Source organism: Calidris pugnax, unplaced genomic scaffold (genome assembly GCF_001431845.1).
Source record: "Calidris pugnax isolate Ruff unplaced genomic scaffold, ASM143184v1 scaffold225, whole genome shotgun sequence".
Taxonomy (NCBI): Eukaryota; Metazoa; Chordata; class Aves; order Charadriiformes; family Scolopacidae; genus Calidris; species Calidris pugnax.
This window is the reverse complement of record NW_015091072.1, coordinates 78,756-95,786: the sequence shown is the minus strand read 5'-3', so window position 1 is coordinate 95,786 and position 17,031 is coordinate 78,756. Positions and strand designations below refer to the sequence as shown.

General features: G+C 45.7%; 1 protein-coding gene across 2 annotated transcripts; it reads left to right on the top strand.

The window, feature by feature from the left end:
* Positions 1-4,924: 4,924 nt before the first annotated feature.
* C1S (complement component 1, s subcomponent) lies at positions 4,925-16,952 on the top strand. 2 transcript variants are annotated; one of them, XM_014957102.1, is made up of 12 exons: positions 4,925-5,106; positions 5,557-5,621; positions 6,047-6,251; positions 7,524-7,701; positions 7,965-8,090; positions 8,754-8,953; positions 9,134-9,287; positions 9,522-9,637; positions 9,873-9,951; positions 10,213-10,350; positions 10,869-10,943; positions 15,711-16,952. In XM_014957102.1, the coding sequence occupies exons 2-12, from the start codon at positions 5,617-5,619 to the stop codon at positions 16,502-16,504; spliced, it is 2,070 nt and encodes a 689-aa protein (XP_014812588.1). In that variant the 5' UTR covers positions 4,925-5,106; positions 5,557-5,616; the 3' UTR covers positions 16,505-16,952. The 2 variants fall into 2 exon arrangements, with proteins under 2 accessions (XP_014812588.1, XP_014812587.1); XM_014957101.1 differs by lacking the exon at positions 10,869-10,943 and adding an exon at positions 13,438-13,512 and having other exon boundaries at positions 4,926-5,106.
* Positions 16,953-17,031: the final 79 nt, after the last annotated feature.

Here is a 17,031-nt window from a genome sequence, read left to right as displayed (position 1 = left end):
ATTAGGAGGATGAATAGGGTGCCTGCGGGGGGAAAAGGAGTCAGGAGTGGGTGAAGTGGGAGAGGGAGTGGGGAGGAAGCTGGGACTCAATGGAGGTTTGAGATGGGGAGGGAACGGCGTGCTTCAAAACAACTCACCTTTTCGGTGTGGAAATTGCTGCACAAATAATTGGGATGCCAGAACCTGCTGACCAGACCCCGCTGGCTCCATTCCCTGGCCCCCCACAACCCCCAACTCTCCCTCCACGAAATTAGGGGGGGTTGCGGTTGGTGTCCCCTGTTTCCAGCGGGGGAACTCAAACACGCCGTGACCCGCACACGCTGGTGTCCCCCCGGGGGTTGAGGGTGGCAGGGAGCCACCCCGCTGACATCCACGTTGTGTGTCCCCCCCCCATCACCCACCACCACCCCACCACCAAGGGCCGTGTCTCCGCGCCCCGGCCGGCTCCCCCGCACCGGCGGCTCTCTGCTGCCGCCTCGCGGTGCGGGGGGGAGCGGGGGGAAACGGGCAGGAGACACCCCCCTTCCCCCCCCCAGCCCGTAGCTGCTGGGGCTCATCCCTCACCGGGTGGAAGCTCTTGAGTCTTGAGCTCCGAGCATCTTGTCGCTGTCGCCGACCCGGGGCTGGCCGTTTCCTGGAAGCTTTGGAGTCCTCAACGCAGGAAGGACATGGACCTGTTGGAATGGGTCCAGTGGAGGGCCACGAAGATGGTCAGAGGGATGGAGCACCTTTCCTGTGGGGACAGGCTGAGAGAGCTGGGGTTGTTCAACCTGGAGAAGAGAAGGCTCCAGGAAGACCATATAGCAGCCTTCCAATGTCTGAAGGGAGCTACAGGAGAGCTGGGGAGGGACTCTTTGTCAGGAAGTGCAGTGACAGGACAAGGGGTAATGGTTTTAAGTTGGAAGAGAGAAGATTTAGATTAGATATTAGGAAGAAATTCTTTCCTGTGAGGGTGGTGAGACACTGGAACAGGTTGCCCAGAGAAGCTGTGGCTGCCCCATCCCTGGAGGGGTTCAAGGCCAGGCTGGATGGGGCTTTGAGCAACCTGGTCTGGTGGGAGGTGTCCCTGCCCAGGGCAGGGGGGTTGGAACTAGATGATCTTTGAGGTCCCTTCCAACTCTAACCATTCCATGATGATTCTACGAAGTTACTGGTCCTGCTGCAGAAATGTCACGCTTTCCCTCTCACAGCAGCTGCTCACCCACCGCAGTTTACAGCCTTGTGGTTTAAAGTAAGCCAAAGCGTTTAGGAACATTTCACCCTAACAGCTAAAACTCTATAAACAGTGCCTTTTCAGCCGCCGGCTCACCGCTGGAGGAGCCATGCGTGCGGTGAGGATGGAAAATTCCTAGGAAGTCATGGCAGAACCCACGCCAGTCATCCCACGGTGGGATATCTCCAGCTGTGAATCAGAGTCCCTCATCTACAGGGTGGGGGGAAAGCCTCGGGTGCAACCAAGACTATGGGGCTTATGTTTTGTAGGAAAGGTGGTGCATTGCCTGTGCAGACGTCTCTGCTTAACAACCATGGGAGCCTGAGGCTACATCCAGGGGTGTTGGGGAAGGGAGTCACAGAATCACATGGAGTTGGAAGGGATCTCTGGAGATCATCTAGTCCAACACCCCCACCAGAGTAGGTCCACCCAGAGCAGGTTGCACAGGAACAAGCGGGTTTTGGATGTCTCCAGAGAAGGAGACTCCACCAGCTCTCTGGGCAGCCTCTTCCAGGGTTCTGCCACCCTCAAAGTAAAGAAGTTCCTCCTCATGTTTAGGTGGAACTTCTTATATTCAAGTTTGTGCCCATTTCCTCTTGCCCTATCCCTGGGCACCACTGAAAAAAGACTGGCCCCGTCCTCTTGATACCCACTATTTAAGTATTTATAAGCATTGATTAGATGCCCCTTCAGCCTTCTCTTCTCTAAACTAAGAAGACCCAAGTCCCTCAGCCCTTCCTCATATGGGAGATACTCCAGGCCCCTCATCGTCTTTGTAGCCCTCTGCTGTACCCTCACCAGCATTTTCGTGTCCTTCTTGAACTGGGGAGCCCAGAACTGGACACAGTGCTCCAGATGGGGCCTCACCAGGGCAGAGTAGAGGGGCAGGACGACCTCTCTTGACCTGCTGGTCACACTCTTCCTGATGCCCCCCAGGATGCCATTAGCCTTCTTGCCCACAAGGGCACATTGCTGGCTCATGGTCATCCTGTTGTCCACCAGGACTGCCAGGTCTTTCTCCTCAGAGGTGCTCTCCAGCAAGTCAGCCCCCAACCTGTACGGGTGCAGGGGGTTATTTCTCCCCAGGAGCAGCACCCCACACTTGCCTTGATTGAAGGTTATCAAGTTCCTCTCTGCCCAGCTCTCCAGCCTGTCCAGGTCGAGTCCAGAAGGCAGCAGGCATCTCGGTGTTGTAGGGTGCAGGGAGCAGAACGGTCCCACTTCCCAAGTTTTACTGAGAGGCTGTGGGGAGCTTTGCACTCAGACTCGGGGCTGGAGGGAGTAAAAGAGGTGACCAGACTCTGGTGAAAATACCCCTGGTACAGCACGCGGAAGTAGAAATCTGTGGGTGATACCAAGCTGTTCTGAGCCAGCACACTGGCAGGTTTCCCTGGGGCTTACCCAAGGCTCTGAGTTTAACCACTGGCAAGAAAACCAGCCTGGGTCACAGCAGCGAGGCAGGGAAGTGCAAGAAACCCACTGAATCCTCTTATTGGCAGAACGGGAAATAGAAAAATTACTGCCAAGGTCTTGGTGGATCAAGGATATTTTACTTGCTGCTTGCATGTCTTTGATTCCCTGCTGATGGATCCCACCTGGTTAATGTCATGTATTCTCTTTTAATATTTACTACCTTTGTTTGGTGCAGTGACTCAGTGTTTCCAGAAGGGAAAGTGTGCATTAAGAACTTGGGAAAGGCTTTTTTTTTTTTTTTCTTCTCTCCCAACTTCCTGGGGGAAGACAAGCCAGTCAAGCCTGTTTTAGATGGTAATTTTATGAAAACCTGAACACTACTGCTTTTCATAACATCTGGCAGAAAGGTTACAGCTACAGAACTCTGAGTCATCTTAAGAAAAAAATTTGTCTTAAGCAATTTGGGAAAAGTAGGATGTGGTCATGTAATTTAGGAATTTAAGAGAATGTGTGTGCCTCTGAGCAGAATTATATTGCATTGGCAACCTTAATGTTATAATTTATTAACTTTAATGGCATGATTTTGCCTCTTTTAAATTATTGTTTTAATATAGTTTCTGACACAGTTTCAGTGAATTGTAAAATACATCACCTAGCTATGTCTTATGAATTGTAAAAAAAATACAGATCTAGGCAAATGCAATCAAATGCTGTGTGTGTATTCAATGTAAGTATATACATCAATATCAAATATAAATATATACATCAATATTACTGGCCTTCTGCATAAATAGTTAGAATTATGCAGATATGTGCTCATATAAAATGCAGCTTTTTATTTAACTAAATTCACAATATTTTTCTTAATTAATAGGTATATGTCTTCTGAAGAATTATTAATATTCACACACTAATTTAACGCTGCCACAAACAAGTTGAGTCAGGTTTATATGAAAATATACAATTCCCTTGCAATGAAATGACATGCATAATATATCCACCTACACTCATTTTACTTCTGCTGTGTCCATTTTAAAATATGATTGCAACTCAAAGAGTCGCTGGCAGGGTCTTAATTTGCTCAGTCCAGAGAAGAAAATGTCTCCCCACGATTTATTGTCTGTCTTCCATTGCTGTTTTCTCGGTTCTCAAAATTCCAGTTAGAAACATCACGCCGTGTTCCCTAGAGGCATCAGAAGTGAGATGACACACTGTTTTCTTTCTCTATCCATTCTCAGCTTGACAAAGAAAACAGACTAGGCATGTTCTTCCAGTAAAGCCTTTATCCTGACTAGAATGAAGTCAGTTATGATTCATCTGTAGGTGTTTCTCTCCCTTGACAATATGAAGTCTTTCAGCTGGGCTTTGCTAACACACTTTGCCTATGGCCTGTTGAAACTTGAATGTTTTTTTTTGTTTGTTTCCTGGCCAAAACAAGCTCTGGAGTGCGCTGTGCTGATTGTGAAGGGTAGAGGTTGTAATGGAGTTTTAAATTTTCATTTATAGCCCATTCCTGGTATATCTGGCTTGTGAGGAGGAGGGGTTTTCTACAGTATTAATGGCAGGTCTTTTGTACGGTGATATTTTGGTCTTGGTTTGTAGGCACTGGCTGGATTAAGAGTCCTACTTAGCATAAATCTTGAAACTCCTTTCTGTAAGGGTCTTAGATTTAATTCACTCCAGAGCTAAATCTGATGAACGGTTGCTCTTACGTGAAGTTCACTTGGTAAATAAGGAGGTAGTTATGAGTTCTTAGTCAAGTTCTTACTCAGAGGACTGTTCCCATAACAAATCCCGACAAAACTGCACTTTTACTCCTGCTGGTAGCCTCAGAGAGGCACAACATGGAAGAGGCCACTATCTTTCCCTTTTTTTTTTCCCCTAAGGGTCTCTGGAGCATCAGATGAGGAGCAGTGGCAGCAGCCCTGAGGCCTCCAGGTAATAGATGAGCAGTGGCAGCAGCCCTGAGGCCTCCAGGTTGCGGTAATAGACCAGAGTGGTCTTTGAACAGGATGATCAAACATATTTTTTTTTTTCATGCAAAAGCACTGGACCAGTTCTCACGTGGACTCTCCTTTTTCCACACCCTTTGGCTTTCGCTCCTAACTTTTAAAAGGGAGGGGGAAGAGGAGGGGAGAGGAGGCAGCCGAAAACTCTGTTCCCCTCCCTTTTCCCCAAAGTCATCTGATTTCCCGAAAATGCCTGATACAGATGAGATCTGTGCTCTCCCCACGGGCGGCCTGAGCCAAAGGGATTGTGCAACTTGTTTGGAAATTCCCCTTCCTGCCCAGAGCCCGACCAACGGAGCATCCCACCCCGGCGGAGAGATTGGGAAGCCGGGTCCCACAGGTAGAGGGTGCTGCGAGATTGCGGATTGGAGCCTGCGGAGGAAGGCGAGAACAGGAATTAAAAACGAAAAAGAAAGAGAAAAGAGAGAAAGGGGAGAGAGAAGAAAACAAGACACGGACTGAGGAGAGAAGGTAAATATTGCAAGCGCTAGGAATGGGGAAGGAAAATGCTCCTGAGCGTTGCTCTCTGACAGCTAGAAGAGTCAGGACAAGCTGCTCCCCAACCCCAGGGTTTTACCATAATTTTTTAGGTGCTGGTACCCCAGGGGGCAGTGCTTTCTGGCTTAATTGGCTGTGCACCAGTGTCCTGTTTGGCAACACTGATGGTCGTAAGGGGAGAATGTGAGTACCAGAGAGTACCAAGGTAGAGATCACCTCTCCGTTTTGTCAGTACAGGGCCTAGCAGCTCTTCTTGATGCTCAGGGTGGCTTTACGGAGGAAGGAACAGATATATAAACTTGTTTTTGAAGCAAAACATTGATGTATTCCCCACGAGCCGGGGTTGTAGGGTCTTTGACCTGCCTAGGAGATTTGCAGAAGCACAGGCAACATTAATCAATTACACTGTTTTTTTTGTCCCAGATTGTAACTCCAAAGTCCAATTCCTGAAAGTTTTCAGAAAGGAAGATCTGCTTTTTCCAGATGTGGTGAGTTATTGAATCTCCAAGCGGAATTCAGGTTTTATTACTAATTTCACTTTATAAATTAGGTGTTTCCTGCAGTACTGTACTGATTCTCAAATCTGAATATATCTGTAGCCCAAGTAGCCTCCAGAACAAGGCAGCGATGTAAGGAGTAGCACTTAAGACCCTTGTGTTCAACTCCTGCAGCATTACTAGCTCCTATAGAGCTAGAGAGGAGCAGAGAGCACGGCTGAGGTTGTAGTCCAGTGTGAAAGGCTACGGGAGAAGGACAAGCCCCACACAGCCACAGTGTTGGTCATTAAAGCTCCAAAGCCAGGGGCTATGCTGCATGTTATGCGCAGCCAAAGACTAGCTTTTTCACTAGGGACTGTGTGCATATGTGGACAGAGAAGACTACTGCAATGTCATTTTCCTTCCTCTTTTCTCAGGTACCTTATTTTCTTCTGCCTCCCTGTCTGGGCTGATGCAGCCTCCATGTATGGTGAGATCCTGTCACCCAATTATCCTCAGGTGTATCCCAATGATGTGCAGAAATCTTGGGAAATCCAGGTCCCTTCGGGATATGGCATTCGCCTTTATTTCACACATATGGATCTTGAACCATCGCAGAACTGCGAATATGATTTTGTGAAGGTACTGTCCCCATCCTCAAGTAAGAAAAAGACAAGAAGGCGAGTTAGAGGCACAGAACAGCAAAGCTTGGTACAAAGCTGAGGGCTGGAAGAGGAGATAGACACATCCTTCCTGTTCCGAGCTGCAAGAAGCCCAAAAAACTCAGTGTATCTACAGCCCAAGTAGCCTCCAGAACAAGGCAGTTTGATTGATTTGAGTTTGCCTCATAGCCACATGAGCATTGTCTGCCAACTGAGTTGCATCTATGCCCCACTCCCCATGTTTCTCCTATATTCCTAGGAAAAAAAGCCGCCTTAGCCATCACTAACACCTCTCTATTGCAAGGCATATTTTTACCCAGTGAACCATGGGTATAAAAAGACCATTTTCTTAGGACATTGATTTTCTGTCCCTGAAATTTTTCAGAATTAATCCATGAGTGGGCATAGATGATTTGATGCAATCATAAATTGATTGGAAGTGATGAAGGTTAAAAACAATCAGGAGATTGTGTATGGGTAGCGGGCACTCAGATAAAATGGCGTGGTCCATTGCACCACAGTTTTCAATGATCTGTGCACTACAGCTTTCTTAAAACTTACAAGACCGAGAGGCTGTTCTCCATGTTGTCCCACAAGGCACAAAAGGTCAGGCATTTCCACACAAACAGACAGAAACAAGACCATCCTATCCTGCAATACCTATGTGCGAAAAGGGACAATAAAACTGCGTACAGCAGCAGAAGGAGACCTTGGAGAAGGACCAAGATGGGACAGTAGGATGGATGTGCTCTGCCAGGAGCTGTAATAACATGTGTCCTTTTGCAACAAACCAATGAACCTGTTACACTGCTCTGCAGACCGTCAGTGATTGGTTTTGCCATTTTGAACCACGGTGTTGATTTTTTTGTAGAACTAGGCCTGAGGAAAGGGTGTTAACAGAGAACTCTGGATTAATTTATATCTGAGAAATTAAGACAGGTATTTCACAGTTGGAAAGTCAGTAGGAGGGGAAACTCCTCAAGTGTCTTACAAATGTCATGAAACTGGATGTCTAGGGGCTCCGTTCAGCTGTACCTTAGCTGGCTGTCTTCCACCGTTGGCCAGCTTGGTGGATGACACAGCAGCCTTGGTCACTCCTGCTAGTTATGTGACACAGCTGTGGCCTGGGAGACCTACTTGAGAAATGCATGCAATTTAGGGGCCTTTGGTTAGCCACCTATAAGCTGAAAGACTCAAGTGTTGGTAATTGCATGTATTCCAGTAATGAGATACTCTATGCATTCTTCTTCAGATCCTGTCTGGTGGCCATGTTGAAGGCGTGCTTTGTGGGCGGAAGAAACCTCGTGCCCCTGGCTCCTCGATTGTGGAGGAATTTCATGTCCCTTATAACACCCTCACTCTGACCTTCCAATCAGACTTTTCCAATGAGGAGCGTTTCACTGGTTTTGCAGCCTACTATGTTGCAGTGGGTAAGGTTAAAAAAGTCTCTTCTGAATCTCTGTAGTATCCAGGCTATGGGGGAAGGAAAGGTGACATAAGGGTTTTCCTTCCAAGAATGCCTTATTTGAAAGAGATCCCAGCAGGCAGGACTGCTTTCCAACATGGCCAGTATAAATGCTGTCTTAGAGATATCTTTTCCTTGTTGTCTGCCAGTTTGCTTCACTTTCTCATCTTCCTCCTGCCCTTAGGGCCCTCTTCTAATGTTGGCTGATTCATCTTTTCACACCTGCAGACTTGGATGAGTGCACGGATTTTGTGGAGGAACCTTGCAGTCATTACTGTAATAATTACATTGGAGGTTACTTCTGTACCTGTCCACCGGATTATTTCCTCTATGATGATAAGAAAACATGTGGAGGTAAGAGATCTACGTGACCTGTGGTCAACAGTTAGAGTTCATTTAGGCTAAGTACATGGAAGACCTTGTCTATCAACCTCCTCAATCAGTTGTGAAAGGTATATTTGGGGGGAAAAAACATCCCAGTGCAAATCTGAACTGGCAGTAGACCATGATTTTGGGATTTTCTATTAACATATTCTTAACATTCTTCTTCTTTTGTGTCAGGAGAATTAAGAAACTACTAAATGACATTCTTTAAAGACCATAATGGAGACCCTTCTTAGCATACTGCTATCTGCAAATCTTTTAATCTCTGATGAAACAGGGCAGTTCAATAAAGGCACAAAAATAACCAAGAGGCTGCTTGGCTTGAATAAAAAAAATTTCAAAGTCACAAATGGTGCATGTTGAAAGGAGTATAATATGAGGACATGAGCTTGAGGGACAGAGGCTTAACTCACAGGTGGAAGGTAAAAAGAAAGGCTGCTAGAAGTTAAAGTCCCTGGGTAATTGGATAGAGAATGGCCCTGGTTTTAGTTTCTTGGAAAGATGCAATGTAGTGACATGGTTAATGCAGGTGACTGGGAGACTGGAGACATAGTGGAAGAGGGAAAGCTTGTCAGCTTCATACACGGACCATTTCCTTTCTGAATCCTACCTGTGTTCCTTCCTTAATCCTAGTGAACTGCACTGGATATGTCTTCAGTGAGCCATCAGGGGAGATTTCCAGCCCCAACTATCCCAACCAGTACCCGGAGAACTCACGGTGTGAGTACCGAGTGGCTCTGAGTCCAGGCTACTTTGTGACATTGACCATACAGAGCGGGGACTTCGACTTGGAACCAGCCAACTCAGAAGGGACTTGCCAAGACAGCTTAACAGTAGGTGTGGGGCTTGGAGAGGGACTCAGTATGCTCTGGATCTCCCCTCATTCTCCTCAAATTGAGAAGGCCTTCTGACTGCTTGACTTTATCTTCATCTACATTGCCTTTTGAAATTATGGGGAATTTCTCTAAATACACATGGCATTTCTCATTTCTTCTTGGCTTTTATTTTCCCAGCTTGTCTCTGGAAAGAAGCGCTTTGGTCCTTATTGTGGGAGCAAATTCCCAGGTCCTCCTGAAATCCAAACTAGGAACAACATCCTTGACATAATCTTCCAGACAAACCACGCAGTACAGCACAAAGGCTGGAAAATACGCTACTACGGGAGACGTGAGTATACACTTGGGGAAGAATCCCCTCTGCTGCTGAGTTAGGAAGAGAACTTATCCCTGGTCAGATTCATGGTACAAAAGCATGTTAACTTGTTAACAGCTGCTGGTACTGAGTAAACAGAGGATGCCTATTTACTAGGGAAAATAATCACTGGGGAGAAAGAAGTTGTGAGCTGAAAGGACACTCAGTCTTGAATGAGTTAATCACTGATTTCTGCCTATCTCTTCAAAGCTATAACCTGTCCCCCAAGTGTCATCCCCAACTCTGTTCTTGAGCCAAAGAAGGACAAGTATATCTTAAAGGACAACGTGAAGGTGACCTGCATCAAAGGCTATGAAATTGTGAGGGTAAGTTTCATAAAAAAAGGCATATATCCTCTCTGGCCCTCTCAGCAGCTTCCTGATGCCATTTCCCATCAGGTGTCCTGGGTACCTTTGGGGACTCAAAAGTTTTCACCGCAGCTGTAGTAAGTGGAAACTTCTCCCAGCCACTGCAGCATTTTGAGGACCCTCCAGTGGAGTGCCTGTGTCAGATAAATTTAATGGCCAGTGATTTACATGGGTCACGTGTTCTTTTCCCTAGCAACGAGACAGCTTCATGACTTTTCACTCCAGCTGTCAGGACAACGGTGAATGGAGCAACTCCGATTTCCGCTGTGTTCGTAAGTGACCCGTCTCTGTATATCTTCCAGGTGGGAAGCAGCCTGGAATGGAGCCTTTAGGCTCTAGATCCATGTATCCCCAGATGAGGAGGACACTGAAGGGCTGGGATGGGAGCATGTTGAAGGGGCAGAGGAAGGGAGCGCTGATGACTGTACAGGGACTAGGGGAGCTGAGCGGTTCCCCATCATACAGGATAACCATATTGTTGGGTGAGGATGCCCCTTTGATAATATTTGATCATTTTTATTTCTCCTTTACAGCTGTGAACTGTGGTGATCCTATTCCTATTGACAATGCCCAAGTTGCATATGTCTCTGAACTTCATGAGCCTCTGTACGAAGCTGCTTTCCAGTATCAATGTGATGCACCTTACTATACCCTAAAAACCCAAGGGGATGGTAAGTGTTGCCTTTGCTACACAAACGTATTTCTTTGATTGAAGGCCTCAGAAATGGTACTGGCATCATCATGGGGCTGGGATTGTATCATCTCATCAGGTCAAGACGGGGAAAAGGTTCTTACTGGTGTGGGGTTGCAGGCAGTATTTTTGTGTTGCCTTTGTGTTTATACACTGTAATAATGTCAGTTCCTGGGCTGTTGACCTTAAATGCATTAGCAAGTCCTCTCTCCCTTTGCCTGGTGTGTGAACCATGGAGATTTTTGTCACAGATGACACACATTTCTGGTGGAGAAGTAAAGGACTCAAGAAATCTATTAGATGAGGTCCCTCCAAAACAGGGGCAGAAGCACCCTGGTAGGGTTGTGTACTTCTAGGGAGATTTCAGCAATGTTTACCAAGCTGTGCTCACTTTGGAAATGAGAAGGTTAATACATCATCTTATACAGTAATGTTACTTACCCTCTCTTCATCTTGAATGTATCCTTAATGGCACTCTTTTTTCTTTTGTTTTCCAAGCGGTGTATCGGTGCTCAGCCAGTGGAGAGTGGGTCAATGAAGTGATGGGAACAAAGCTACCAAAATGTGTCCCAGGTACTACCAAAAACTGTGTATATGTACACAATGCATATGAAGACCAGTGCTGCTTTCATCCCTCTGTTTTTAAACTGTTAAGCCTGAAAGTACAGTTGGTCCTTTCTATGTTGTTTGAATTACATTGGACAGGGTATTTCTGAAAGCTGTGAACCCCAAAGAAAGGTCAGATAAGGCCACAGAAAGAAACTGGAAACACAAGTGGGTGACATAATAAGACATCTGGTATAACAGGACCTCTTCAATATCAAGTATTCAAGTGCTTTTCTGCAACAGTTTCCCCACCTTCAAGTGTGCACATTCTCAAGTTGTTCAGGGCTTTAGATCTCTGTCTGCATTGTAGGTAACAAAACGACTGACAAGTCAAAAACCATGTCTGACAATGCAGGACCTTTCTTTCTTCAGTCCCTTCCAAGCTACACTGAGAACTTTAGCTTCTCTTCAGGCTTCTCCCAGGGGTAGCGTCCAGCTGTCCACTGGGCACTACAGGTGCAGCACTACAGAGAAAGGTCTTTCACTGCTCTGACTGAAAATCATAACCTAAATCCTTAAGGTTGAACGTGTCCTCCAGTATTCAGATACACTTAATGTGCCTGAAAGCTCAAGCAATATCCCTGTCAGACACCTTCTCAATCCTCTCTTTGTGTACTTGGAAGACACTGAGGAGGAAGGTGCACTCCTGCTCCTGACTGCTAGTAGTTACAGCTGCATCTTTACTTCCAGCTGATAGAGAGAATTTTAAATCCTACATATTCTGCATTTGTCTCTGGAAAGAAGCGCTTTGGTCCTTATTGTGGGAGCAAATTCCCAGGTCCTCCTGAAATCCAAACTAGGAACAACATCCTTGACATAATCTTCCAGACAAACCACGCAGTACAGCACAAAGGCTGGAAAATACGCTACTACGGGAGACGTGAGTATACACTTGGGGAAGAATCCCCTCTGCTGCTGAGTTAGGAAGAGAACTTATCCCTGGTCAGATTCATGGTACAACAGCATGTTAACTTGTTAACAGCTGCTGGTACTGAGTAAACAGAGGATGCCTATTTACTAGGGAAAATAATCACTGGGGAGAAAGAAGTTGTGAGCTGAAAGGACACTCAGTCTTGAATGAGTTAATCACTGATTTCTGCCTATCTCTTCAAAGCTATAACCTGTCCCCCAAGTGTCATCCCCAACTCTGTTCTTGAGCCAAAGAAGGACAAGTATATCTTAAAGGACAACGTGAAGGTGACCTGCATCAAAGGCTATGAAATTGTGAGGGTAAGTTTCATAAAAAAAGGCATATATCCTCTCTGGCCCTCTCAGCAGCTTCCTGATGCCATTTCCCATCAGGTGTCCTGGGTACCTTTGGGGACTCAAAAGTTTTCACCGCAGCTGTAGTAAGTGGAAACTTCTCCCAGCCACTGCAGCATTTTGAGGACCCTCCAGTGGAGTGCCTGTGTCAGATAAATTTAATGGCCAGTGATTTACATGGGTCACGTGTTCTTTTCCCTAGCAACGAGACAGCTTCATGACTTTTCACTCCAGCTGTCAGGACAACGGTGAATGGAGCAACTCCGATTTCCGCTGTGTTCGTAAGTGACCCGTCTCTGTATATCTTCCAGGTGGGAAGCAGCCTGGAATGGAGCCTTTAGGCTCTAGATCCATGTATCCCCAGATGAGGAGGACACTGAAGGGCTGGGATGGGAGCATGTTGAAGGGGCAGAGGAAGGGAGCGCTGATGACTGTACAGGGACTAGGGGAGCTGAGCGGTTCCCCATCATACAGGATAACCATATTGTTGGGTGAGGATGCCCCTTTGATAATATTTGATCATTTTTATTTCTCCTTTACAGCTGTGAACTGTGGTGATCCTATTCCTATTGACAATGCCCAAGTTGCATATGTCTCTGAACTTCATGAGCCTCTGTACGAAGCTGCTTTCCAGTATCAATGTGATGCACCTTACTATACCCTAAAAACCCAAGGGGATGGTAAGTGTTGCCTTTGCTACACAAACGTATTTCTTTGATTGAAGGCCTCAGAAATGGTACTGGCATCATCATGGGGCTGGGATTGTATCATCTCATCAGGTCAAGACGGGGAAAAGGTTCTTACTGGTGTGGGGTTGCAGGCAGTATTTTTGTGTTGCCTTTGTGTTTATACACTGTAATAATGTCAGTTCCTGGGCTGTTGACCTTAAATGCATTAGCAAGTCCTCTCTCCCTTTGCCTGGTGTGTGAACCATGGAGATTTTTGTCACAGATGACACACATTTCTGGTGGAGAAGTAAAGGACTCAAGAAATCTATTAGATGAGGTCCCTCCAAAACAGGGGCAGAAGCACCCTGGTGGGGTTGTGTACTTCTAGGGAGATTTCAGCAATGTTTACCAAGCTGTGCTCACTTTGGAAATGAGAAGGTTAATACATCATCTTATACAGTAATGTTACTTACCCTCTCTTCATCTTGAATGTATCCTTAATGGCACTCTTTTTTCTTTTGTTTTCCAAGCGGTGTATCGGTGCTCAGCCAGTGGAGAGTGGGTCAATGAAGTGATGGGAACAAAGCTACCAAAATGTGTCCCAGGTACTACCAAAAACTGTGTATATGTACACAATGCATATGAAGACCAGTGCTGCTTTCATCCCTCTGTTTTTAAACTGTTAAGCCTGAAAGTACAGTTGGTCCTTTCTATGTTGTTTGAATTACATTGGACAGGGTATTTCTGAAAGCTGTGAACCCCAAAGAAAGGTCAGATAAGGCCACAGAAAGAAACTGGAAACACAAGTGGGTGACATAATAAGACATCTGGTATAACAGGACCTCTTCAATATCAAGTATTCAAGTGCTTTTCTGCAACAGTTTCCCCACCTTCAAGTGTGCACATTCTCAAGTTGTTCAGGGCTTTAGATCTCTGTCTGCATTGTAGGTAACAAAACGACTGACAAGTCAAAAACCATGTCTGACAATGCAGGACCTTTCTTTCTTCAGTCCCTTCCAAGCTACACTGAGAACTTTAGCTTCTCTTCAGGCTTCTCCCAGGGGTAGCGTCCAGCTGTCCACTGGGCACTACAGGTGCAGCACTACAGAGAAAGGTCTTTCACTGCTCTGACTGAAAATCATAACCTAAATCCTTAAGGTTGAACGTGTCCTCCAGTATTCAGATACACTTAATGTGCCTGAAAGCTCAAGCAATATCCCTGTCAGACACCTTCTCAATCCTCTCTTTGTGTACTTGGAAGACACTGAGGAGGAAGGTGCACTCCTGCTCCTGACTGCTAGTAGTTAGAGCTGCATCTTAACTTCCAGCTGATAGAGAGAATTTTAAATCCTACATATTCTGCATGCAGTTCAGCATACCCTGTTACAGGAGGCAGCATGCCTTGGGCTAGGAGTACATGATGCCTGTTTGCTACTCCAAACCCCAAATACTCATTGGCAAAGTAAAATTCCAGCTGAAGATGGTTCCACCTTCTTAACAACCAGCTCAACCAGTGACGTGGACGATACAAGTGCACAGTGTAAAAGGCAAACGGTAAGAAAAAGTTCAGGGAATTTGCTACCCATAAGGAGGTTACAAAGAATATGAAGAAAGACTCTTCTCAGCGGGACACAGCAGTAAAAGGCAATGACAGGGAATGAGCACAAGTTGCAACAAAGGAAACTCTGACTGTATTGAAGGAAATGTGCTCACCCAGAGCACTGGAACTGCTGCCCAGGGAGGCTGGCTAATCACAACCCACCCTTGGAGGTGATCAGAAGTCACCTGGCAAAGCCCCTGAGCAACCTGGCTTTGCAGTTAGGAGGGCAAGGGGGTAGGGCAGTTAGCAATGAAGAGGTTGAACTAGAGACATCCAGAGGTACCTTCTAGCCTAAATCTTTCTATTATGCGAAATTCTTTAACAAACTCTACTTTATTTAAATTGGAAGCTACCTACAGGCTATAGTTCCTTAATCACTGATGATATGACTAAGGGTTCAATGTAAACAAGGCAATGTGATAAGAAATCAGTTTCCTAGCTATGTCAGAATAACCAGCCTTATTTATGCCCTTAGTGCTCACATTCTGCAAAACCTTGTAGAACATTTTACTTATGTACCCATAAGACCAACAGATAAGATTTCCATGAACCCACTGCTTAAGGTTTTACATACTAAAAGAATGGAGAGGAAAAATAATAAAACATCAGTGACAAACCTGAACACTTAACCTGAGGCTATCTGGAGTTCACAAAAAAAAAAATAAAATAAAAATTCTAAGAGCAATGTCATATTTCTAAGAACTTAAGCAAGTGTTTTTTCAAAGACAATCCCTTCACCTACATGACATAATTCAGCAAAGGAAAAATGCTAACAGGAACGCAATTGAATTGTGAGCTTTGACATACCCAGCACTGGTGGGGTGACAACTGCTTTCCAGAACAGGAATTGACATAATTCAGCAAAGGAAAAATGCTAACTGGAACGCAATTAAATTGTGAGCTTTGACAATACCCAGCACTGGTGGGATGACAACTGCTTTCCAGAACAGGAAATTGAGAACGTGTACTTTCAGTCCAAGTTGAATTTTGAGAGTAGCTTTGCTGGAATTTTCTTGAAGTTCTCTGCAAATACTAGTTGCAAACTCTACGACATAGAATATAAACGTAGGTTACTCAATCAAAAATAATTTAGAGGCGACAGAAAGGAGTGGGCTATGGGCTGTTTCTCAGTATCAAAGAACTTGCAAGTTGTTAACGGCTAATTCTCTCATCTGGTTACTCTTTTTCTTCTTTTCTTTCCAGTCTGTGGGGTGCCTAGTAATCCCATCAAAGAGAAAGCAAGGATTTTTGGAGGCACCCGGGCGGAAAAGGGCAACTTCCCCTGGCAGGTCTATTTCAGTAGCCCAAGAGGAGGTGGCGTCCTCATCTCTGAAAGATGGGTAATGACTGCAGCTCATGTGCTGGAGGGATTTGACAAGCCCAGTATGTATGCTGGGATAATCGATGTTAGTGGATACTCTCTGTACCGGGAGGGCAAGCTGCTGATTGCAGAGGCTTCATTCATCCATCCCGGTTGGAAGGAGCAGCCCAGTCAAACCAGGACCGATTTTGATAACGATATTGCACTAGTGAAGCTAAGTGACCCTGTGAAGATGGGCCCAAACATCTTACCCCTCTGTCTCCCTGGTAAATCACCTGAGTATGAGCTGCAAGAAGGGACTCTGGGCTACATTGCTGGCTGGGGCCATAACAACAGACGAGTACTGCCTCGTTATCTTTTGAAGGCCCAGATTCCTGTGGTGGACATGGATAAGTGCCGATCTGTGAAACCAGAGGGATCTGCTAATTCCAGTGCTTACCGATTCACTGACAATATGATCTGTGCTGGTGGTGACAAGGACAGCTGTAGTGGAGATAGTGGGGGAGCCTACGCTATCCAAGATCCTCTTGATGAGAGACGGTACTATGTGGCTGGGCTGGTCTCCTGGGGACCAAAATGCGGTACCTTTGGTCTTTACACCAAGGTAGTACGTTATTTGGACTGGATTACAGAGACCATGAGCAAGCATGAGGATGCAGAATCTTCGGAGGATTAGCTCTTTCTCCTTTCAGCACAGGCACCCTTTCTAAATGTGACGGTTTCATGTTCAGGCTGGCTGTGATCCCATTCACTCTGTGTATATAACAGGCCTACTCATTGTGTCTGTGCTGAGTCAGGAGTATGGATTGGTTTTCCCCACTGTCCTTGTGTCTGGGAAGGGAATTTCTCATTCTTCTTCCACTCAAAGTAGCATAAGAGGAAGATGCTGCTGGATAAAGAGGCTCCTTCTGCTTCCTCTCTTTTTTTTCTATCCCGTTTTTTCCCACTTGGAGAGGACCTACCCATGTTCTACCTGAGAGGCAGATTTCAGTAAGGATGAGAGACAATAATGGTTTGTTCCCAGGGTAGGTTCAGAGCCTGGTTTTTGATTGATGTATTTCCTGTATTGTTCAGAATATCTAATAGCATTAAAGAATGCCCAAATTGCCTGTTGTGCAATGTGCTATTGTGTGTCTGTTGCCTTTCTTCTTCTCGATCTAGACCTAGTTCTCCTTGAAACTCCCTAAATCAAATGTCTATTTA

Bases quoted from the DNA above. Each gene is read 5' to 3' on its own strand.
- C1S (XM_014957102.1), top strand. The intron at 6,252-7,523 runs GTACTGTCCCCA...ATTCTTCTTCAG, and splicing joins GCGAATATGATTTTGTGAAG to ATCCTGTCTGGTGGCCATGT. The intron at 10,351-10,868 runs GTAAGTGTTGCC...TTGTTTTCCAAG, and splicing joins CCTAAAAACCCAAGGGGATG to CGGTGTATCGGTGCTCAGCC.